Raw genomic sequence first — 25,348 nt, forward strand, 5'->3', positions numbered from 1 at the left:
TACATACTTGTTGCGGTGGATTATGTGAGTAAATGGGTTGAAGCTATCCCAACGAAAACTTGTGATGCAAAGTCGGTGACAAAACTCATGGAAACTATCATATTTCCAAGGTTTGGTGTTCCAAGAATTGTGATTAGTGATCGTGGGAATCATTTTCGGGAAAGAACTCTTGATGCTCTTCTAAAGAAACATGGGGTGCAACATAGGCGTAGTCTTGCCTACCACCCACAAGCAAACGGCCAAGCCGAAATCTCAAACCGTGAAATTAAGATGATTCTTGAGAAGACCGTGAGCCGGTCAAGGAAGGATTGGTCAACCAAGCTCAACGATGCATTATGGGCTTACCGGACCGCTTTCAAAACACCGATAGGAACTTCACCGTTCCGGTTGGTGTACGGAAAGTCTTGTCACTTACCGGTAGAGTTGGAGCACAAGGCACATTGGGCAATCCGACTTCTCAACTTCGACTTGAAGAGTGCCGGAGAAAAGAGGCTTCTTGACCTCAATGAGTTGGAAGAATTCAGGCTTGAGGCTTATGAGAGCTCAAGGATTTACAAAGAGAAGACTAAGAGATTTCATGACAAGAAAATTTTGAGAAGAGAATTCGAGGTGGGAGAGTTGGTCCTCCTTTTTAACTCGCGGTTCAAGCTATTCGCGGGGAAGCTCAAGTCTAAGTGGTCGGGACCTTTCACCGTGGTCCGAGTCTTTCCACATGGCGCGATTGAAATATCCGATGGAGATCACTCCTTCAAGGTGAACGGGCAAAGGCTCAAGCACTATGTTGCCGGAACCCCTATAATCAAGGATGTGAGCTCCATCACCACCTCTCTTCCAAATTATTGATTGTTATTCATAACTCCGTCGAGCCTACGACATTAAACAAGGGCGCTACATGGGAGGCAACCCATGCAACTTTGAATATATCATGCATTTAGGTAGAATTTGAGGAATTTTGGATGGATACTACTTGTCAATTTGATTGTTGTCAGTCATGATTGTTGAAGATTTGGGGTTTTTGTTTGATGAACAAGCGTATGACCATTTATTGGCCTTTATCCGACGTCCCGAGTCGGGTTTGAAAGTCGAAAACACGAGAATCGAGGCCAATAGATGATGGGAATTGGAATAGGGGTTTATTGGAGAAAACTTGATGAAAGGGAGTCCCAGCCGGGTGACCGGCGGCCGGTCTTCTGACCGGCTGGGAAGTTCCTGTAAATTTAATGGAATTTTGACGAAAACACAAGGAAGAGTAGTCCCAGCCGGCAGGCCGGCAGCCGGTCCACCGGCTGGGAGTGCGTATACAATTGGAAATGTATCAAATTGGATTGAAGGGTAGTCCCAGCCGGCAGGCCGGCAGCCGGTCCACCGGCTGGGGGTACGCTTATGGGGGATTTTAGCAAGTCTGCTTAAGAAGGAAGTCCCACGGCCTGCCCACCGGCTGGGAATGCATTTATGAAGAAAATGGAGATTGGGTGAACTCCCAGCCGGGTGACCGGCGGCGGAGACCGGCTGGGAGTACACTGATGCCTAATTTTACACGAAAATTGCCCCAATTCTTCATTCTTTTCGACTCCCTTCCTCCCTCCTCTCTCACTCTAACCCTAACCCCCCTCCCTCATTCCCGTCAACAACCTCTCCCACCACCACCTACCACCACCTCAACCACCTACAACCACCCCAACCTCCTTCCCAACCTTTCACCCACCATCAAAGTCACAAACATGGCCCCAAAGAAAAGAGTGAGGAGAGGAGACTTGGCCCTTCAACAAGCGGAGGCGGTGGCGGCGGCGGCGACCGACATGAGCTCCGATCCCGACTTCCTGGATATCCAATTCACTTCAATCACGATGAAAGGTAAGTTTGTCTTATTCAAGAAACGCCCTATTGCCCCTACCCGATTTATTGATCGACAATCCATGCGGGAATTAGGATTAGATCAAGTTACTCTTGAATTATTTGATGGGGTGGGTATGAAAATGATGTATGCGATTCATGAACGGACCTATGCCCGTCTTACTTGGGAATTTTTGAGTTCCCTCCGTCTTGACAAGCACCGCCAAACCCAAAAGGTAGCCTTTTTGCCTATGTTACTCAGACACGGATACGAAGTATCGTATCCGATACGTATCGGAGTATCCGACACGTGATTTTGAATTTTAATAGATACGGGAATACGGTCAAAGGAGTATTTTGACTATTTTTTAGATACGGATACGATACGTCTTATTTATTATATACATATATTCTCTTTTTTTTTCCATAAATTGGGAAATTATAAAAAAAAAATGTATTGTAGACTTGTGGTTTGTATGACATGTTCTCAGTTTTATAAGTGATATATACATGTAATGTGAGGAGTAAAATATTGTGTCTCCAGCTGTCCTGTCCAATACCCACTGACCCACTTGCTCTTCTTTTCCTAAAAATGAAACCCTAATGTGCAACCCAGCCGCAATACTCATTTTTCCACATTACACTTTCTCTATCTTCTTCTTTTCCCCCTTCTCGAGTTCTCGTTGTCTCCTCCTCACACCCATGGTGTCTCCTCCTCACACCCATAATGCCAACTTTTTTAGGTCTTCTCATTCTCCTAGAACTAATTACATCCACGAATGTAACTAGATCTGGGTGAAGGACCAGATCTTCATATTTGAAGAGCTTCGTGAAAGCAACAAGGTAAGTTTTCTCATTCCTTTGTGCCGTACCCGAGTCGTGTCCCATTCCGGCGTATCGGGGACGTATCCCGTGTCGTATCCCGTATCGTATCGTATCGATACGGGAAACGCCAGTAGTCTGACGTGTCGGAGTAACCCTGCTTTTTGCACTTCCGATTGATGAACAAGGACTACTCCTTGACTCTCCCGACCTTTGCATCCCATTTCGGGCTTGACACTAGCCCGCCTCACAAGGCACCCGAGACTTTCGACCATGGGGCCTTATGGAAGGCTATTTCGGGTTTGGATGATATCAAGGGGGTTAAGAGAGCCGCAAACACCGTCCATAATGCGGCTATTCGGGTTTGGCATCGGTACATGGGTTGGACCATCTTTGGCCGAGAGGAAAATCATAATTTCCGAACGGAGGAATTAGAAATTCTCGGCTCTTACCTTCGTTCCAACCCAACTACCTTCAAAATTGACATCGCCCACCATTTGGCCCTCACATTGCAAAGGCTTAGCAATTCTCCGGCCTCTAATACGGCCGTTGTCGTGGGTGGACTCATCACCCATTTGATTAAGCGGCTCAACCGGAGAGTCAACTTGAATGGCATGCGTTATATGATCGGTGATACAATGTTTATCAAGAGCTATATCCACCACAACCTCGGTTGGTTGAAGACCAACCCGAATGATGGCCTAGACTATTGGCAAATTCGGGTGGATGGGGTTGATCGAAATTCTATCCCTCTTCCCAACCCCGACAAAATGAAAGTGGTGCCCAACTCGGAGTATTATTTGCTTGAGATTGAAAATCTCGAAGACCCCTCTATCCCACAACAAATTAACCCTAATCTTCGGTACACTCGTGGCCGACCCATCATTCCCGCAAGGTCTACCTTGCGGTATGCCACACCGACTACTCCATTTGTCCCCGGGCCCTTCCAACAAGGAGAGGGGTCCTCCAGTCAACAACAACAACAATCGCCTCCTCTCCATGCCGACCTCATTTCCTTCATGGCGGAGATGAAGATTAATATGACAAACGCCGCAAGTGAGCGGCATGGGCTTCAACAAAGGCTTGACCGGATTTACTATGACCATTCTCTTGGTCAATTCCCGGTCTATGATGATTGTATGAGGAACCAATACAAACACCCCTCCGGCCTTCACCCCTCCTATTTATTCCCGGATGGCGGACATCCGGAAGATGGGACCTTCCGCTACGGAGATCTTAACTTGCGGCCCGACTACTTTAGTGCCCCGGTCTTTCCCACCCCGCCTACCACCCAAGGGGAGGGACATGACGCGAGGTGGTTCGGGGGTGCCCCTTCTATCTTCCAAGAGGGCGGATCTAGTGGTGCCGGAGGGCACCCGGAGATGTTTGTTGGTGTGAGCTCGGCCATGGAGGACTTTAGCTCGGATGTCCACTTGAACACGGACGATTTCATCCGTGATTCCGAGTTCGGGGCAATTCAAGGTGATGGTGATGGTGATGGTAATGATGATGATGGAGACGGTGATGGTGATGACGACTATGAGTAGAGCCTAGTAATGAGGGCTCCACTTCTTCTTCCCTTTTCACTCCAAAGCCGTCGGTATGCTCCCTTTTCAATCCAAATGACGAGTACGATCTCTCCCATTTATCCAAATTTCTCATTCATGTTTAAATTTTTCGCATGCATTTAGTTGATAATTCATTTCGTTGCATCATATAGGATTGCATTAGATTTCAATTTTGTAATATATTGTCACATTTAGTAATTGCATTCACTTAGCATAAATTGCATTGTCATTTACATTTTGCATATAGAATAGAGCATGCATTGCATTTTCAAAATAAAAACCAACTAAAAATCGAAAAATGACCAAAAATCACCAAAAACATGTTATTTTCTTTCACTAAATTGCCCTCCCATGTCTATAAATAAGTGTGGGGAGGGCCTAAAAAAAAAAACAAAAACATGATTTTAATTTGAAATCCCTCCACACATTTATTTCCATTTGGAAGTAATGTAAATAAATAAGTGTGGGGAGGGAGTTCTTATATCAAAAATCAACAAAAATATGTCTTTTTAATTTTTCAAAAACAAAAATCACAAAAATATGTTATTTTCATTTCAAAAATTAAAAATCAAAAATAAAAAAAATATGTTCCTTCCTTTTTCTTATTCACTCCCTATGCTTTTGTCCATTGAGGACAATGTACGTTTCAAGTGTGGGGAGGGAAATATCCACTTTGTGAATATTGTTTATATTTGTTCATACCGTATTATGCATGTAAATTTGAGAAAATTCAAGAAAATGCCTAAAAATAAAAAAATTTCTGAAAAACTCAAAAAATTTGCATTGTATATATATGTTTTGTCTAACCTTTGGCATGGCGCATTGAACACTTGAGGCAAAAAGGAGCTAGAAGACCGCTTGGTATAATCCTTCCTATCTCTCACTCCTTTTACTATTCTTTCTTCTTGGTATCTTGATATTTTGAAGGAGAACGGGAATTTTTGTTGCCTTGGGTGTCTCCTTGGGAGACCGTTTGGATTTGTTGGTGTTGATGTGCTGCTAGGTTTAGCCAATTTGTTGCACTTTTCATTTCATGTTTGTTTAAATTTCCGCATGCATTTGTTCACATGTATATACTTGTTGCATTTCTTTCTTTTTGCATTGAGTTTGTAAATAAATTTTTGAGAAAGAACATGGTCAAGGGAAGGGAACCAAGTACCCCCCATGATGAACTAATGTGCCCAATCGTGCCTTTCCCCTCCTCGTGACTCGCACCCGTGGCCTCTTAGTTAGCCGAGGAAGGAGGGCTTGACCAATGAGTTTAGACCGATCTTGTGAGACCTAGGGCCGTAGGCTAGACCTTTGGCTCGACTTAGCTACTCAAAGGTAAGGGTAGAGCCTCCTAGGGTGGGTACATTCATACCCCGCCCTCATCTAGGTTCGAGAGTTGGTCTCCTCGCGAGGCGTGTCACATCATTACGCATAAGTGTGTCGCATCGTCCTTAGACCATGAAATTGCATTACATTTTTGTGCACGTGATATGAAGTAAAAATCAGTTTTTATGAACCTCACAATAGCCAAATAGCCTTGTTTTCTCCCCTACTTCGTTTCCCCTTTTTGATTCACCCCTTTGAGCTTAGCCTTTTCATTTGGCAAACCCACTTAAAATAGCTACGTTCCCATAACCACCCTTCCTTAATCAAGAATTGGTCGGTTTTTGTAGTTGTGTTGTAGGAGGTGACTTGGGTCGGTTTTCGATGTGAATTTGGCATTATATATAAATAAGAGGTTTTGAAAAAGAAATGAAAAACAAAATAGAAAAGTAAAAAAGTCATGAAAAACCAAAAAAAAAAAAAAAAATGAGTTGTGTGTTGTATATATTTGTTTGTTGTCAAGAAAAAGAAAAAGGCAAAGCAACACCCCTCCTCATCATTAATTGGGGTAGAAAAAGCCGTTGCTAAATAAAAGGGGCAAATTGATGTTTTTCCAATGATGAGTCGGGTTTACACATTTTTTGCATGGCTTGGGAAACCGAGTCGTTGTTACGGTGTAGACGTTACCATTTGTTGAAATAAAAGGAGTTTTATCAAATTTTTCCTACTTGAGTTGGGTTTACGCAATTTTTGCATAGTTTTGGTCATCATTGCTATGTTAGGGCATAGACGTGTCTCATGTGTTGCAATAAGAAATGGGATGTGATGTGTCGACGTTTCTTGATTTGAGCCCCACATGTCCAAATGGTGCTTGCACCAATCCCGTTTCGGCCTACTCCTTAGCCCCGTTGTAATCCTTGCTTCATGTTTTGTGCATTTTCCCATTGTTTGCATTTCATTGGACATAGGACGGTGTTACACATTAGATTGCGGGCACGTTTTCGCTAGTCGAGTTAGTTGAGTGATTTTGGTTACTTTTTGTCACAAAAATCACCTTGTTCTTTCATTGAGTGACGAGTGAAAACCGTGAGGATGTCGTTGCCTTGGTCTCCTTAGTCATGGGTCCTTTGGTTGAATCTTGTGTCGGTTTTGTAATTCTCAGCGGACTTCCCCTTTCTTCCCTTTCCCCGCTCTTGAATTTGTTTCTCGGGCATTGGTCACACAAGGGTTGCTTGGGTCATGTTTAGGGGGTTGGCACCTCAATTGGCACTTCTGAGACGGTACTCCCGACCTAAACCGTGTTTTGGTGTTTGAAAAATTCGGCCACTTAGATGAGGAAAGTGGATCATTTTGTTAGATGCATTCTATTTGTTTATTACGTGCTTTCATGGTGAATGCGTCGAAAGTTTTGTAGCAAGACCCAACTTGCCTTGCAATAGGGCACTCTCCCCTCATGGGTGTCAAATTGCGAGTTGAAGGGGCGTTGAGTGCGCTAATACTCGATCGGCTTAAGTAGTAGTTTAGTTGAGTGATGCTTATATTGTGCATCCACTCTCCATATCTATCATATTAATGCTTTGTGCAATTGGTTTGAGGACTTACTCGGGGACGAGTAAGGTTCAAGTGTGGGGAGGTTTGATATAGGACCATTTTGCACTCTTTTTCCCTCTATTTTCATGCATATTCGACCCCATTTAAGGCGATTTTGTACCCCCTTTACTCTCATTTCTAGTCCCGATTCCCTTTACTATGACACTTTGGCCCCCTTGCGAAAAATGAGGCGGGAAGGCGAAACGAAGCTAGAAAGACGGGATTTCTAGGCTATGCATGAAAAATGAAGGGAATTATCTTTGAGGAGTACCCCCTCAGTAGGTAGGCCGGCAGCCGGCTGGGAGTACATTTACAAGGAAATGAAGGAAGGAGTATGAAGAAGCATCCCCAGCCGGTGGCCCGGCGGCCGGCTGGGAAGACACTATGACCTTGAAGACAAAGAAAATGAAGAATGTTACAGGAAACTCCCAGCCGGTCAAATGACCAAGGCTAGCCTACCGGGAGTCCCTCCAAAAGGCCAAAAGTCAAGATTGAAGTCAAGGTGCCCCACGGTCGGTGGCCGTGGCCGGTTGACCGGCCGTGCACACCGATGACCTCCAAAACTCTTTCAAAATTCCAGAGATCTCCCACCGTAGGTCAAATGACCGGCGGTCGGATTGACCGTACGGGAGTGCATATACGTGTTTCAAAGCCCATTTCCAATTTCGGTCCTAATCCTTGTGTAACCTATATATACCCCTCTCCTTAAACCCTTTGACACATAACCCTAGATCCATAATATTTCCCTTTTCAAGTTTGAAACTTTGTTAATCTCTTTGTTAATCATTCCCTAATTAAGCTAGTTCTTCAATTAATTGGGGTTTGAATTTGGGTTTGTAAGAAGATTGAAGGATATTGAAGGATTTCCTTCTTTATTATTTCTATTCCAAATCCCTCTTTTGCATTTGTGTTGGTATTAATTCTTTCCCTATTTCCATTTGTTTACATTTTGTTCTTCCTTCTTGTTTGTTTGATTGTTTATGTTAAAACTATTGTTGTTGTTTGTTTGTTGTTCTTATTTTCACCATTGTTCATCTTTTCATTGTTCCTCTTTGTTTTGATTCTTTTTCTTTTGTTCATCCTTGAATAGTTGTCCTCAAAGACTTAATCTTTGAGTTGATTTGGTTAAAGATTGTGCCTTTTAGATTAGTTGACCCTTGTTATTAGAATTAATCTCTTTCTCTCTTAATAATTGTTGATTTGTTGCATGTTTAGTAGTAAGATTCATCTCCTCACTATGTTCGTGACCAAAGTTTCCATCTTTATTGTTTATTTTGCAATTAGGACCATGATTAGTGAGTAGTCTCCTTCTAGGACTCGGTTTGACCCGATATGGGTAATTTCACTAATTAATTGTCACTAAGGCTAATTTGTGGGGAAAATTGGTTAGGGTAGTCTTGGGGAATTTTCATGCTTAAGGGTTGGTGTCCGGGTAGTGTCGGCTTTTGACCCTTGTCCACCAACGGAAGTTGGTTAGGTTGTTAGTCGAGTATTTTGGGACCGACCCTTGTCACCAACTAAGGTTGAGACCGGAAGGGAGAACCGAGGGAGGGTGCCTCTAGGCTAGTGTTTGAAATCGACCTCCGGAAGGGGGAGTGGGATGACCCGGAATTTGATGAGGGCTTAATGACCTTGACCATTCACTTGACCTCCTTGGGAAAATGCATGTTCTTGGGGTTGTCGGGTTTTGAGTTCGGGATACCGACTTTCGAACCCGGGAGGGGGGTTAGTCGGAGTAGCTAGTGTCCTAGTGCGAGACCGGAAGGGAGGTTCTAGGCGAATTAGAGCCATCTCCCCCTTACCTTTCTACCCCCTTTGATTAGCCGAGACGATTAGTATGTGGAATTACTCATATTCATGGTTGGACCGAGTTCTAGTCTTTCTCTTTATTTGATCTATCTCCTATCTTTAGCTTGTTTTTACCTTATCTTGTTGTTTGTCTTTAAATTCGATAGTTTAGCGCTAGTTTGTTACTACCCTCTTTGTTATTTATCGACTTAGCTAAACCGGTGAATTAGAACGATTAGTACTCCACCTACTCCTTGTGGGATCGACCCTTTTAAGTGTACAACGATAAAATCGTGCACTTGCGAGGTTTAACTTGAGACCATCAAAGGGGAAAAGCTTTTGAAGGTCAGCTGCACAAAACAATGCAATGCATATGTGCACTAATAGATAGCTCACCAGAAAATGGATTAAAAGGGGAGAGCAGGCATGGAACAGACAAATTTGAGAAGGAAAAGGAACAAACTGTATACTAGAAGTCCAGAAGAACACAAGGGAGGCGAGAAAACTTACCGAGTTTCTACCCCAAAATGTTGACCGTTTACCATTTGAATCAGCGAACTTACTGGTTGGTTTCTCAGCACTTGAGTCAGGGCCACAGATAGGTAAAGGGGGTCCTGGATCCATCGATAACAATATCTCCCCCATTGAACGATAAGATTCTCCAGTTGTAACTACGGGACTCTCCATTACATTATTTGTGCTTTCACTCCCTTTAACTGGAGTATTCTGTTCACTCAACTCACCATTAGACTCTCTCAATGTTTGAGGATCTGGTCGAGGTTTTGAATTTACAGATGAGGCATCGTCACCTCTAGGTGATCCATCAGAATAATCACCTCCAAGACCCTGAACCTGAATATCAGCCAAGAAAGTCATTATAACCCTGCATAGTTCCCTCGTACGTGGAACCAACTTAAACAATTCATGCATTGGGAAAGATAAATAGGTATATGATGTTTCAAATTTCAAACTTGTTCATAGGAGAAATAAAAAGCAAAACCTTATAGTCATATAGATCACTGCCAGCGTAGCCACTGCTTTCACTAAGTTTACCACTCAGAACCCGTTCCTGATCATCATCAGTTTCATGGTTGGCTCCATTTTCAGTATTGTGATACCCGTTGTTTTTGACAATCAGAGTATCGTCATCTGTTGAATCATCACTGCCACTGTTATCGATACGGGAGTCAGCTGAAATTGAGCATCTTTGTAAATTATCATCCTGAAAAAGGCAATGCAGAAACACAGTCAGTAAAACTTTGCTTGAAGAATTGGAAGACAGGAAAATGATCCAGTTAAAAAGAAAAAACTATTTACAATTAAAGATCAAATCCATTTCATACACGACTTCTACTTCTGTACTCAAGCAACAACAATACCAACACTACTCCCAAGGCCCTCCACAAATGTTAGGGATCTTCTTTGCTTATGCTAGAATAGAAACTTGGGTTGAATTATGGGATGGAATCGATGGATAGAATGCTCAACACTTCAACAGTCAAGACGCTTCAAAAATACTCTACAGTAGAACTCAAAAGCAGATAAACCAGAAAAGCATGATCCCTGATATTCAGAAGCCTATGAGAAGTCTTCGCATCCAACAAAAGGTAACCAAAAGACGCCCATAGACAACTGAAGCAATATACTCTATACAATGCCTCCACTAAAGATGCACATAGATTTTAATAACTTGTTAAATTCAAGGGGAAGACATAGAATGATAAACAGTTAAACACTACTGTACCTTTGCTAAAAGGTTGAGAATCCTACTGACAGTGATTATATCTTATTGAGAGAAAAGAAGAAATGTCCCTGGCGATAGAATTTTTTTATCATAAAAGGCAATCAAACATGCATTGTGACACTTACTGACAGCTTATCCCTTGAAAGCACAAAAATATTGGAATCATAAATTTTACGAGATTCTTGACATTGCTGCGACTTGCCCCTATAACGTCCATTGATACATACACACACATTGCAGGCGAAGTATATAAAATAGGGGTGAAAAGAAACGCGTGTAAAACAACTGTTAGAGAAAGGTCGGTCATTCCCCTTGAGCAAATAGATTGCAACAGCACAAACAAAGGCAGATAACATGAAATCATCTGAAATTATTTTACGTCAAATATACTCCTACAAAGGTTTTAGACTTGAAATTATTTTAAGAGCAACTTACATCAAAAATATTCTCATATTCTTCCAGTAGAGTTGCAGTGATAGCTTGAGCATTATTAGCAGCATTCGCAGCGGCCAGGAGCTGGGCTGAATTATCACCATTAGGATCAAAGTCATCATCCAACTCACACTCACCAGCTAAAAGAGGGCGTAAAAGCAAAGGTGCCATGCAAGCAGCAACAGCAGATGGCGTCATCCGATTATCAGAGGCATGGGAACCAATTGTGTGCATCATTCTCAAAATTCTGCAAGAATGAATAATGAAAAAAATAAAAATCGCAGGACATGCAAGAAGAAAATGATAATTTCAACAGATTCAAGGAACCTGCTTGACAGCAGCAAAACAAATAGTTTCAAGTTCAGAATACCTTTGCAATAATCTTCGGTTTGGTTCTGGAAATGTTTCTAGTATAGCTGATCGCATAGCATTTACTCGGGCTTCCTTGCGATCAACTCCTGATCCAACAAAGCAGAAGAACAACAAATATTGGTTGGTCAACGCACAGAAGCAAAAAAATAATAGGAACTTGCAACATGTTTAAATTAACCCTATCGACCGTCTCATTTAAATAAGAGAGAGCTCAGACAAAAGATAGCAAGGGAGGTTCCATAAACTAATCTACATAAAATAGGTCAGCACTACTAACAACATCAAAGCCTGAAAACAACTAAAAAAATTGATATCAGACAACAAAAAAGGGATTAATAAGGTGGCAAATCATGAAAACAGCTATACCAGACAACAAAAGAAGACCCACACTCTCAACAAGATGGACAAAAACAAAGAAAGGTTTAAAAAGAAAGATGATTAACTAAGAGGGATCCTAGCCGAGTATTTATACAGTGAAAGTATTCCTGAAATTCACAATCATCCACGCGAGAATTCATGTTGTATGGGATCCTTATTGTTCCTTAGACTAATGTATCTAATTACACTACTACATAATGGAGAAGATAGCGAAATGGGCCGACGGGTGAGGAGAAGTTGTACTTCAGGCCTCTGACGACTAAAGTTGTTGTACCCACATTAGAAATAATTTTGAAGCAAAAACGTCAAAAAAGCCTGCGGAGTTTAAATACTTTAATATAGACCAAAATAAAAAACGTCTAAAAAATGCAAGCTGGACTTACTGTAAGCCTCAAGCAATGCAGAGCAGCAAGATGCTGGAACTGGAGATGAAGGAAGCTCGCGAAGAACATGCTGCAATTCAAATTTTAGTGAGTTGAAACATATGACAAATCTCATGGCTCAGGAACAAAGATCAAGCACGGTACCTTCACACAGTCACCAACAACGTGTGCATCCTCATCTGGATCAAAATCATTTTTGCCTGGACAAAATACCAAATGCAAAGGTTTAATAAAAATATAAGTACTGCAGATAACAAATAAGCATGTAAAGAGTCACTCCAATTAGACAGCCAACATACCGTGTTCATAATCTTGGACTCTACGCTCCACCTCTTCAACGTCTGCAGACAGACGTAAAATTCCTTCAACTTTTATTCCTGCAGAAAATAGAAAACCATGAAGCAATGTAAATTATAATTGCCTTGTGCGGGAGACAGCAACCCACCAAGTTTTACTGAATATTAGAATCAACAAGAGGCTAACTAACTGAAATTCAATCTTGGTTGCCAAAATTATATGTAGGAAAGATGGTAAAATTAGAAATGGGATAACAAAATGGAAAGACGGAGGGACGGGGAGCTTGCTTTAAAAGAAAGGCCTGACCAAGACTCACCATAGGTCTCAAGAAATCGAAGAGCTTTCTCCAGAAAAGAAGGTCCTCCATCTATGTCCTCCAAAGCGAGTAAAATTGGCCGTCCAACAACCAATGATTTAACAGGGCGCTTATCCCTCCCTACAAAAAAACAGAAAAGTGACTTCTCAAGTGAAAAATAAAAACACCGCTATGAAAAAAAGACCAAATATCACTATAAGAAGAAACTAAAGAAGAAAAATGATATAAACAATTCACAATTAATAACAAAAGCGAAGAAACAAACACAAACATTGATGAAATGATCCATCTATAGCGTCATTTGTATCATTCCGAAATATCCCATTATGACCCATCACAAGAGCAGCACTTGGTGCCTGTGCAAGTGCTTGCTCCAAAGCCGTCTTCCATCCATACAAGTCCTCTGACGTCTCAGCCTAAAAGTTCACAAAATCAATGAACATATACAGTTATCAAATTTCATTAATATGCTTGACCTGTACGAGATATTTCTAGACCCTATAGGTTAGAAGAGAGACTGGCAGCCATGGCAGGTACCAATCATTATATCAGCTATTAATCATCGGTCAAATAAGATGTCAAAAAGTACCTTCAATGTAAAAGCTCGGCCATCACGTCCATCAGGAAAAAGCACTGTCAACAACTTCTTATCCTCTCTTACAACAACACTGAAAATGGAGCATCTTCAGACCAGGCAAAACCGCAAAACTACCAAAAGTAGTAAACAAACCATCACCTACCTTCCAGAGTTATTCAAATCAATGCCACCTAAGGTTAGATTTACTTCTCCGCCTCTCTGAGGAAGTGCACTCTGAACAACCACACAAATGTATAACAGTCAATATCATAGAACAATACATAATATGTAATGAAAACCAATGTGGTTTGTTCAAAACTTCAAACTATTGATCAATGCACAAGGGAGATGCAGCGCATAAAATACATTTTGAGCAAGCTAAGAAGTCAAGACTTACTGGATCATTTTTAAAGAACACTAATGAAGTGCGCGTCAGGATGAACCAGCGCTTCTTCCAAGACTTCCAACCCAGGCCTACAGCAATAGAAGAACACGCAAGATCAGACCTACACTGGCCAAAAGAATTAAGTGTAACCTACAAAATTCTGAGTTTAATGTAAGCAAAGCATATTTTATACTGAAAACATGTTTTTAAGGTAAAATAGCATACTTGCATGACATTACTTGTTGAGGATCAAATGAAACTCATTTCTCCATTCCAACAGGGATAAGGTTGCCTATACGTCATCCCACCCACCCCAGCCCCCAATCTTTCACTTCATTTCACCTCAGCAGGAGCCTCTATAGAAGTGTGCTGAGGTGATGGAGATGTTTTTGAAGGCAACATTGAATAAAAACGAAGTTTACTAACTAGATACAAGAAAGAAGAATTTGAGAACAGTTTACTAACCTTTAGAGGAGATGAAGAGTGGTCCACTCTTAAAAACCTGTCAAAAGTATTATACTAATCAGAAACCTCAAACATACTAAGCAAAATAACCTTGAAATATACAGTCCAACTTGAAACAGAACATAGCAAAAAGGACTCAGGAGTACAGTTTACTAACTGTACTCCTTTAGTCTCTGAGAAGGTTCTCTCTCCCATTGTGTTCATCATGGTGGAAGAAACCTACAATTTACTGTCTAAAAGTATTACGTTCTAGGGAAAGTAATCATATGATGTCGGTTGATTAAATTTAAGCTTGCATACACTGCTTTTTTTTTTTATGATTACCTTCCCTGGGACATATCAACATACAAAATAAAATAAGTAAGTTTGATTTATTTATGTGAAGGCCTTCAAGAGGTTAGGTCTGTGTTTCAACTGATTGCCAACTTTTTATCTTAATAAGGTGGCATGGGGCTCTAGGGCGTGAGCTATACACAGTCAAGCCTGGGTGAAATATCATCTCACTCTAAGTATTTTGACATGCACATAGCTAATAAAGAAATCGTTATTGTGTTGGGGAAGGCTTTTTTGGTCGACTGACGTCGTTTCTAAATTGTTAACTCTCCTTTTTACTGTCCAAGGTATTATGTTCTAGGGAAGGTGCTATGCCTAAGGCTCTCAACAACTACAATATGTCACAAATAAGCCATGTTACTAAATCTTACGAATTACTCCCTCCGCCACAATTTCACTGTCCCTTTTCCCCTCAAAATTTGTCTCAAAATTATTGTCTCCTTTCTAAGTTTAGTAAGGAAATGAGCACCCAATACTGCCTCTAGATAATAAACTACTGCCATCACCACCACAATAATATTGTCTCAACTCTATTTAATTCAAGGGGTAGAGTAGGTAGTTCATCAATTTCTCGTAAATCCTCTCAGAATAGAAAAGGAGAACAATAAAAATAGGGATGGAGATTGGAGATTGGAGATTGGAGAGAGAATAATATAACATAATGTTGACTAGATGTCTTCCTTCCTTATGAAAGATTATTCAGCATTTCAGCCATATGAGAGAAAATATAGTGAAACCTACATTGCCAACGAGCACTTCAATGAAAGTGACCAACAATTTTATAGTGAGAATTTTTAATGATGCTCGTAGATAAGACTTCTCCACTATAAACAATGCATACGATAATTGTTTTTCAGGTGCATTCAACGCGATCACGTACAATTGATCATGAACTTCTATGCGCCCATCTTCACCCACAAAATTGGCATTTTCTCTATACATGATTTTTCATGCGCTATATAAGAACTAAAGGCCTTTATGATTCTCGTTAAAGGATAATCACCATTAGCACGACAGAGACATAGCTTCCTCTTATGGTGCATAATCGAACTCGCAATGCAATGCTCCTACAATCGATCATGAACTTCTATGGAAACAACACCAATCAATAATACGATTCCTAATTTTCTTCACCCACAAAAATGGCATGTCCCCTACACGTGATTTTTCGCCACTGTTGGCACTTGCACTGTATAAAAATGAAGACTTTCATGATTCTCATGAAAGGATAGTCACCACAATCCAAAATCCCACAACTCATCAGCTGAACCACAAGGTTAAAAGTACACCATATAATCTTCAACATCACATTAAATCGTAACAACTCGTAAATCATAAACCAAATGCTACTCTCCCTCCTAGAACCTCGAAATCCTCACCAACAATCCACAAACATCACTCAACTGATCATCACAATTTCTTAATTTGGCAACCAAAACATCAATGCAGTAATCAATTCTAAGGAAAAGAAGCCCATCAAAAATATGATGCCAAAGTTCCTCCACCAACCAAAATTGGCATGTCTCCATTCTCCAACATGAGTTTCAGTGCGCTATATAAGCATTAACACGATAGTGAACTAGCTGCTTCTTATGGTGCATAATCAAACTCGTAAGGCAATGATCCTACTAAGCCCTACTCCTCTACTCCTCCTACAAGGAAGCAACAATCCGAAACTCCAAAGCTCATCAACCTATAACTGTTTGGTCAAGAATACACCATATTTTCTTCAACATACATTAAACCGCAACGACTGATAAACCATAAACCAAATGCTACTCTCCCTCCTAAAACCTCGAAATCCTCGCCAACAAACCACAAACATCACTCACCGATGATCATAAAGCACGCACATTTTCGCAATGCAATGCTCCTACAGAGCCCTACTCCTCTGCTCCTCCTCCTATAATGCCGCCACAATCCGAAATCCCACAGCTCATCAACCTAACTGTATGGTTAAGACGTCAGAGTACACCATATTTTCTCTACCATCATATTAAACTGCGAGGATTCGTTATCTCCAAAACCTCGGAATCTTCACCAACAATCCAAAAACATCACTCAAATGATCATCATAAAGCACACGCCTTTCTTAATTTAGCAACTAAAACATCAATGCAGTGACCAATTCACACAAAAACTACTCCCGAATACCAATTCAACAGCTAAAAATCAAACATCCAATCAAAAAACAAACAAAAATTAAATAAAAGAAAGCTAAAATTAGAAGTAAATGCTAAGTAAAGCAACAGAAACAGTACCGTATTCGACGAAACAATTCTAGGACGTTCAAAAGCCGCCATTGTTAAGCATCAGTAAGCTCAATACTAACTCAAACAAATCAAACACAAACAATAAAACAAACACTTAAATTACTTAATTATATCCAAATTACACCATTTAAGAATGCAATTGAATCAACCGCCGAGTGACTCGGTGAGTCGACTCAGCGTAAATCGCGGAGATCGAAGATTGATGAGATAAAATGGCGGAAATTAGGGTTTTAAGAAAGGGGAAAATAGGGAAAAAGGGAGAAGAAAAGAGCCAAAACAAAAAGTGTAGTGTAGAAGAAGAAAAAAATAACCAACTGTCCCAACTAAAAAAGTGTATATTGACAAATGATAAATAGTAATAAATGTATAATAATGTTAATTAAGAGTGTAATAATGATAATAATAATTTTGGTAATTTAAGGAGGATTATTATTATTAGTAGTTGTATGAAAGATTAGGTAGAGTGTAGTTAGGGTGTGTTGTTGTAGTGGAGGTAGTATAGTACTAATATGGATGGGTAGGTTATGAATAAATGTTTAATTGTATGTGTTGTGTAGAAGGGATTTCGTGAATTTCGTGATTTAGTGGTTAAAATGAAGATATAGTGGATATTAGTATTTGGGTTCGAATCATCTTATTATTTTACACTGTAATGTATCGAAAAAACCTCACACAAATTCTCTCGTATCCCCGTTAAACCGGAGCAAGTTTTCCCGCGTTAGCTAGATGAGACTAAAGTGCTCCTAATCCCATTAACTCCAAAATGGTTCTCATTTCATCACTCTGTTTCTCTACTCTATCCCCTTTACATCGGAGTAAGCCTCGCGACGTCAGTCTCCCAACCATATTGAGCGGCTCGTACTGGACGAGGCTGAAATGCTCCTCATTCGATCGAGTCGCTCTAAAGAACATCTTGTAGTCTTCTACTTCGACATTATGGAAGTGGTAGAAGCAGTGGTGGAGCGAGGTGGGCTAGCAGGGGCGGTTGCCCCCGCTGGAGTTCCAAAATTTTGAAATTTTTAGTTAAATTTTTGAAAATTTTTCGAGGTTGCTTTATATTATAACCACTCCGCCCTCGCTGAAAATTTTCACCCCTGCTGCCTTCAAGTCCTGGCTCCGCCACTGGGTAGAAGTCTGCTAGCTAAGGTTGTGCAAACTTAGTTTTCCGCAATTAGGTCACAAGCCGAAGGGATTACTAACTTATCAACGGTAACTTTAATTTGCACCTACTTAAACAAAATTAATATAGTTAATAACTATAATATTTCGTAATCATTATTCAAAATAAAACTAAAACAAAATCGCAAATCATAATTAGGTAATTACCCCACTACTAATGAATTTTAGAGGTAGGACTAGGATAATTAAATTATGTGTAAATATAGTTGATGTAATAGTAGCAACAAGATTAGCTAAAAATACAAGCAATGAAAAATGGGATAACCCAAATATTGAGACATGTCCAAGTTATTTGGGGAAGAGTACACTACAAGATGGACCATATTAAAATTATGTAAATGCATTGTCGATATTTATATATGCATTGCTGTAATTTCAAATATCAAGATTAAAGACAATAAAGAACTGGAGAATATAAGACGATAGCAGTTGTTAATTAAATAATGATAGTGATGGATGTGTGGACAACTCCCATGCCTTGTCCTTTACGACTCACGGACTCACGAGCAACCAATGTCTTTGTCGCATTTCAATAATCTATTACTGTATAATTATCCGTTGATCTTGTTTAAGATCGTTTTTAACCTAAAATCTTTCATAGCCTATTTTCATTTCGGGTCTATTTTAATTAAGTGTAAGAGTCGTGTTAAGTTAGGATGATCTTAAATAAGAAGTCAAGAATTTATGCACTATTACACCAAGCGGTATATAGTGCTGAGTAGGATTAGTATGGTTGTTGATCAGTGTTGTAGGGTGAGTATTTTGAAATTATTTAGTCAAAATATTCGACATTTTTTCAAGTTTATCTTATAGTGTTAATTGTTCTTTTTTGACGAAGTTTTTCAAAACTATAAATGGAAATCTTAGGAGGCTACCATGGTATGTATCAAAATTGAAATGAAAAATTAATTACAGACTTACAATGTTTATTGTTATTATTAAATAGACATGAAGACTTGTATAAAAGCCATATAATAAGCTTTATAGATGGTAGATTAAGCTTATGTTGAATATTTTGCCCTTAACTATAGGGGTGTTTACTCGCAGGGGCGGCTATGACCAAGTGCGGGCTGAGCGCGCGAACTGGGCCTCTAAATTTTTGGGCCTCGTGTTCGTATAAAGTATGAAAATATTAGTCATATATACATAATAATCTCCATGTATATTAACAAAAGTGTGATAGCACATTGGTGAATACATGTTTCAATTGCCCAAGCCACTCGAGTTCAAGCCTTGCCATAACTATTTTTATTTATTTTATTTATTTTCTGGCCTCCGAATTATTCGAGACGCCCCTGTTTACTCGGTGTTCCAAAACAAATATCAGATCATTTTTTCCATATTAGACCGGACCATATTTTATTGGTCCAGTCCACGGTCCACTTCTCTACTTTACTTTGGATTTCTGATGCACTTTTGAATCAGAATGATCACGAATCAGACCATGAACCGAACTTCAAAATAGTGGACAATACTTTTGTATTTGTAATTTTGTATATTTGAAAAAAAATGACTCATATACTCACTTATTTTGCTAATTAAATTTAATGAATAATATGACTAGTGAACAGGTTCGATAAGTTGGTTAACACTGAACCTGGCAAAAGTGACTTGACCAAAAGGACCCGAACTGACACCCGATCCCGAATTGACCCGAAACCGAATGTTTATTGTTGCACACTTATCATTATATTCAAACAACCTGATAATAATTGACTCGAATTCAAAGTGACCCATCCCAAGTTTTTGTAAACCCGAAATTAACCTAGCCCGCAACTGATTCGATTGACCCGTCGAGACCTCATGGATTTGGGTCATGCTCTCATGGACATGTAACCAGGGATGGCAATGGGTAGGGTCTGGGTAGGGTCCGCCTAGACCCGGACCCGACCCGAGATTTTCCCTTTGGACCGTGCAGGCCCGACAAGGGTCTAAAATTTGAGGACCCATACCCGGACCCTATGGGTAAGGGTAGGGTCTGGGTCTACCCGCTGGTCCGAGTTTTAGCCACTTTAATAACAAGATTAACAGCTATGGGGTCTATAATATTTTAAAAAAAATTTATACTACTTTAACATTATGAGTTTATTAATCTGCCGTTAATGGTGGTTGTCGGTCGTAAATTTATTAGAGAGGTAGTTGACGATCGCGTATCAGTGCTGTGGTGGTGGTTTTCTTGTGTCAGTGGTGGAGTGGTGGTATTGTCAGAAGAGTTTGGTTGGGTTTTATCACTTTATGGGATGAGGGAAGAAAAAGAGACTTTAGTTGGGTTTCTACCGTCTGCCACTATGAATTAGAAAAGTTGTAATTTTAATTTTTTTTTTCTTTAATAAAGGGTCTAAGGGTCGGGTATGAGTCTCATAACTTAGACCTGGATCCGAAATATTTTCTTAAGACCCATACCCGACCCATAGCCATTGGGTCTGAAAAAATAAGACCCATACCCGACCCATTAGGATCTGACCCTCAGGGTCTGGGTCGGGTCCCCGACCCACTGCCATCCTTACATGTAACATAACATAATCTCTTGGGCCATGAATGAGAAAGAAATCATGAAACAATGTCAACCTTTTCCACACACAATCTAAAACCCACCCAAAAACCCAATCAATCCTATCACCTTCATCTTCATCTTCATCTTCATTTTTTCAATTCAATTCAATTAAATTCCCAATTAACATAAATAAATTCATCAAAAATGTTAAGTAGGGTATCACACACTAATCACCATCTAATTTCCTCTATCAATTTCATCCCTTTTATTTCAATTTCTTCCTCCTTTAAACCTCTCCAACACCAAAACCTTCACTTTCAAAAATTCAATCTTTCTACTTCTTCAACTAATTTCAATCATAAAACAACATTTTCTTGCAATTCATACTTACCCAGTTCATCTTTTGGTCGTTATTCATCTTCTAGTTGCTTCAGATTTACCTCAGCTTTGATGGGTCATAATCATAATAATTCACTCAATGTTAAAGGTTCGATCTTTATAATATTTGTTAACTTAATTTATGATTTTGCAGCTTTTAATTGTTCTTATGATTGTTTATTGTATTGGGTATGTGCTAATTTTGTGTTTTAATATGAGTTATTAATGTTAGTGGATTGTGTGTTTGATTTGTTTTTGATGTAATTAAGACTTTTTTGAGCTGTACATTGCTAGTTTAATGAAAATGAAGGTGGTTTTTCGGTATTGCGAAAACTTAATGGATTGTACAATGGTGAAGTGGGATTAGTTTTTAAGTTTAGGAGGTATTTTTTGCTTTGTTTGGGGTAATTTGGCTTTTTTGAGCTCTAAATTTCCTATTTTTTCGGTATTGCGAAAACTTGATGGACTGTGCAATGGTCAAGTGGGATTAGTTTTAAAATTTAGGAGGTAATTTTTGCTTTGTTTGGTGTAATTTGACTCTTTTGAGCTCTACATTTGCTATTTTTTCGGTATTGCGAAAACTTGATGGATTGTGCAATGGTGAAATGGTTTAGTTTTAAAATTTAGGAGGTGAGTTTTGCTTTATATTGATGTGAGTAGACTCTTTTGAGCTCTACATTGCTGGTTTGATGAAAATGAAGGTATATTTTTGGTATTGCGAAAACTTGATGGATTGTACAATGGTGGAAAGTTTATTTGTGAAATTTAGGAGGTGAATTTTGCGCCGTTTTGATCCGAGTAGACGCTTTTGAGCTCTACATTTGCTAGTTTGATGAAAATGAGGGTAGTTTTTCGGTACTGTGAAAAAATTGATGGATTGTACAATGGTGAAGTGGGATTATTTTTTAAGCCTAGGAGGCGAGTTTTTCTTTGTTTTTTTTATGTAAATACACTCTTTTGAGCTCTACATTTGCTAGTTTAAGGAAAATGAAGGTAGTTTTTTCGGGATTGCGAAAACTTGATGGATTATACTATACTATGGTGAGGTGGGATTAGCTTTTAAGTTTATGAAGTGAGTTTGCTTTGTTTTGTTGTAATCAGACTCTTTTGAGCTCTACATTTGCTAGTTTTATGAAAATCAAGGTAGTTTTTCGGTATTGCGAAAACTTGATGGATTGTTCAGTGCTGAAGTGGGATTAGTTTTTAAGTTTGGGAGGTGATTTTTAATCCGGAACTGTAACTGGTCACACAGTAAACTTAGTTACTCAACATATTTCGCGATTGGTGACTTTATAATTTACGCGCTTAATTTCTTGTGAACTGATATGTGCTATTTGGACACTTGGATGATCGTATTTGTGTACATTTGGGTCAGCCTCCTATTCAACTGGAAGTACCTCTGGTGGTGCCAGGGAAATATTAGTTCAGCACTTGCTTGTTAAAGAAAACGACCTTCAGCTTTTAGTGGAACTTCAGAAAAGGGTTGCTGGAGGTATTTGTCTCTGAACTATCAAATTTTGTGGTGGATGTTTGATGGATGGATGAATGGGTGATGGTTACAGTTGTTACTGTTGTATTTCAGGGGAAGACTTGAGTGACCTCGCTGCGGAGCATTCCTTGTGCCCCTCGAAAGACGATGGTGGGATGCTTGGTTGGGTGAAAAAAGGACAAATGGTATACTGATTTGTGATATTTCCTGTCTCGATGATAGGAATGACTGTTTTTATTTTTGGTTCTGGAGTAGTTTAAATGTCAAATACTCTAGGATCACGTAATGTCATTATCTTGTCTACATAAATTGTTAATTTTCACTTCAAGGGATCTTTAGATGTTTGTGGAAAGTAGTCTGATGTGTAATCTAATTTTTGCCAGGTTCCGGAATTTGAAGAGGCTGCATTTTCTGCCCCATTAAATACAGTTCGACGGTGTAAAACACAATTCGGTTGGCACTTGCTGCAAGTGTTATCTGAAAGGTTTGCCATTGTAGTAATATTCACTTGATTGGAGTTTTTAAAGGAGGGTTGCTCATTGAACTTTTTTCCCTATTGTTCTATTGGTGGGAAACGATTTTTAGAGAGGAGTTGGTTCTTCAAGAAATTCAACCCAACGAGCTTCATGAGAAACTGCAAGATCCTAGCTTCGCTGGAGAAGTGCAGCTGATTGATGTTCGAGAACCGGAAGAAGTGTACAGTCTCTTTAATCATTCTATTCTTTAATCTTATTCTAATGAATTTTTATTTTTCCATTTACGCCTATTACTTTTAGTTTAATACATGATCAGGCATCATGAGAGAGGGGACCTGGTATATGGTTAGGGCAGTCTAGAGAAGCGAGACAAAGATTTTGAACCTTGGAAATTGTTATGTACCTGTTAAAATAGAGCACTTGCCCGTTTGGGCCTCACTGATTTTACACTATTTCAGTTATATTACCTCTGTCCATAGTCCATACCAATCATTTCTGTTTGCTTTTGGCATCAATTTATTATTTATTACGAGTATTTTTTTTTATGTAAAGAACACACAAGTGGGTGAAACATAAACTATTGATTGGGACAGACTAAAATGGAATACGTAAAACTTGGCAACAACCGAGAGAGTATAATTTCAGCGGTCCTTAAAAGCCTCTTTAATGCCATCATAATTCACAAGTGTGAGGCTAACCTAAAATGTTCCTCTTTTTGTTGCCAAAGAAACTTAAGTGAGCTTTGACTCTAAAAGTGCTTGTGTTTGCATGGTGTCTGACTGTTAATAATTTGGTATAACTTGATAGACTTGGTAGCTTATGACGTAGTAACATCCCCCTCTTCTTCTGTCAGCAGTCTCAGCATCACATCAATAATCCCTGCAGCACCATTTATCGGAGTTCCGTTAAATTTTACGCTTTAGTACAAGTCACGAGGATACCATGCTGAAAAACCTGAATTGTGTAGCATACAACCAAAACCGATGTATTATTTGGCATTGATGAAAGTAAAACACGTCTTCCCATGCAGATAATGATAAAACAAGAGCTTTTTTTAGCGTAAAAATAACTCTCAGCTTCATAGTTTAGTTATTTCTAGAAGATTGGATGCTTGTGTGTGCACTGTTATCTCCTAGGACTCCTACATATTATGTCTGAAGCCGTGGATTAACTGCCTTAATATCTTTTGTGCAGTGCGAGAGCATCTTTACCTGCTTTTAAAGTTCTTCCTCTTCAGCAATTTGGGAGCTGGGGACCAGAGATAACAACCAAGTTTGATCCGGAAAAAGAGACTTTCGTTATGGTTAGTATAGTATTCCAAGTCAGTGCACTAAGGGTCCATAGGTTCATTCAAAATCTGTTAGGAACCTAATATATTCTACTGAAATACAGTGTCACCATGGGATGCGGTCACTGCAGGTTGCTAAGTGGTTGCAGAGTCAGGTATACACTATACACTGCTTATATTACCTTCTCACGCATTCGTTGATGTCAAAGGCATTTTTAAGGATGCTGAACACAGTTGCCGTTAGCTTCGTATTGAATTCCATCATGTTGTTAGTACATGTCACCCTCTGCCAGCCTGCCAGGCTTACATTTTTCTTACCTAAGGGCTTGTTTCGATACCAAAATAGGAGGGAAAGGGAGGGGAGGGGAAAGGAGGGAAGGGAAAGGGAGGGAAGGGAAGGGGAGAGGGAATGGGGAGTGGATGTTTGGATACAGTTTCCCTCCAATCTTTCCAATTGTGGAGAGATTTTGATTTGGCTAGGAGGATGGAAAATGGATCCCTCCAAATCCCTCCCCCTCCATTTCCTTCCACCTTTATTTTCTATCCAAACAAGGGATTTTAAATCCCTTACTCTCCCTTCCTTTCATTTCCCTCCAATTCCCTCAATCCAAACACAACCTAAAGGGAGTCATTAGGACAATTTTGGTGTTTGCCGATTTTGAATCGAAGTCATGAATAGTTAATTTCACCTTTGTCAGCAGAAGAACCTGCAGCAGTAGAATTAGAAGAGTTCATGTACTATCGGTTTTGGCTTTTAAGAAATCCCTATTTTATGCCCATGGTTCATCTAATACTGGTTGTGTGTGTGGTCATGTTAATCTTTGTAACAGCGCCTCCTTTTTTTTGTCAAGTGATTTGTCTCTTCGATGGCTAACCTGGGTAATCGTTGGTCCAGGGTTTCAAGAAAGTGTTCAATGTGACTGGAGGTATTCATGCATATGCCGTGAAGGTTGATCCTTCAATCCCGACTTATTAGGTACTTAAGACGTAGCACTTCCCAAGAACTCAGATCCCGGTCTGCTTTCCTCTTACTTTTGTGTCTTAGAGATTGTTATTTGATCTTTCTTTAGAAGTTACTTCATGTTTTCTTAAGATACTTCATGATTGAGGATTAATTTCTCTCTTTAGTCGACATAAATGAGGGGTTATTTGATCTGGTTTCTTAAATGTTTCT

The 25,348-nt window shown here is 39.6% G+C and overlaps 2 protein-coding genes across 2 annotated transcripts in view; one reads left to right on the top strand and one right to left on the bottom strand.

Annotated features, from left to right (window-relative positions):
* Positions 1 to 17,392, bottom strand: part of LOC141619320 (rho GTPase-activating protein 7-like) — a 29,220-nt gene extending 11,828 nt beyond the window's left edge. The window contains exons 1-14 of the mRNA XM_074436345.1: positions 16,859 to 17,392; positions 14,265 to 14,301; positions 13,812 to 13,888; positions 13,578 to 13,648; positions 13,427 to 13,505; positions 13,109 to 13,253; positions 12,838 to 12,957; positions 12,524 to 12,601; positions 12,369 to 12,424; positions 12,225 to 12,294; positions 11,462 to 11,549; positions 11,095 to 11,338; positions 9,916 to 10,137; positions 9,426 to 9,767 (exon numbers count right to left, since the gene is read on the bottom strand). Of these exons, the coding sequence (XP_074292446.1) occupies positions 9,426 to 9,767; positions 9,916 to 10,137; positions 11,095 to 11,338; positions 11,462 to 11,549; positions 12,225 to 12,294; positions 12,369 to 12,424; positions 12,524 to 12,601; positions 12,838 to 12,957; positions 13,109 to 13,253; positions 13,427 to 13,505; positions 13,578 to 13,648; positions 13,812 to 13,888; positions 14,265 to 14,301; positions 16,859 to 16,900 (1,671 nt within the window). The 5' untranslated portion in view covers positions 16,901 to 17,392. The remainder of the gene's footprint in view (positions 1 to 9,425; positions 9,768 to 9,915; positions 10,138 to 11,094; positions 11,339 to 11,461; positions 11,550 to 12,224; positions 12,295 to 12,368; positions 12,425 to 12,523; positions 12,602 to 12,837; positions 12,958 to 13,108; positions 13,254 to 13,426; positions 13,506 to 13,577; positions 13,649 to 13,811; positions 13,889 to 14,264; positions 14,302 to 16,858) is intronic.
* Positions 17,393 to 20,585: 3,193 nt separating this feature from the next.
* On the top strand, positions 20,586 to 25,341 carry LOC141619321 (rhodanese-like/PpiC domain-containing protein 12, chloroplastic). The gene is made up of 8 exons (XM_074436346.1): positions 20,586 to 21,030; positions 22,297 to 22,413; positions 22,504 to 22,595; positions 22,794 to 22,894; positions 22,996 to 23,106; positions 24,081 to 24,189; positions 24,279 to 24,329; positions 25,070 to 25,341. Exons 1-8 carry the CDS (start codon positions 20,748 to 20,750, stop codon positions 25,148 to 25,150), a joined length of 945 nt encoding a protein of 314 aa, XP_074292447.1. The 5' UTR covers positions 20,586 to 20,747; the 3' UTR covers positions 25,151 to 25,341.
* Positions 25,342 to 25,348: the final 7 nt, after the last annotated feature.

Source organism: Silene latifolia, chromosome X (assembly GCF_048544455.1).
Source record: "Silene latifolia isolate original U9 population chromosome X, ASM4854445v1, whole genome shotgun sequence".
Classification (NCBI taxonomy): domain Eukaryota; kingdom Viridiplantae; phylum Streptophyta; class Magnoliopsida; order Caryophyllales; family Caryophyllaceae; genus Silene; species Silene latifolia.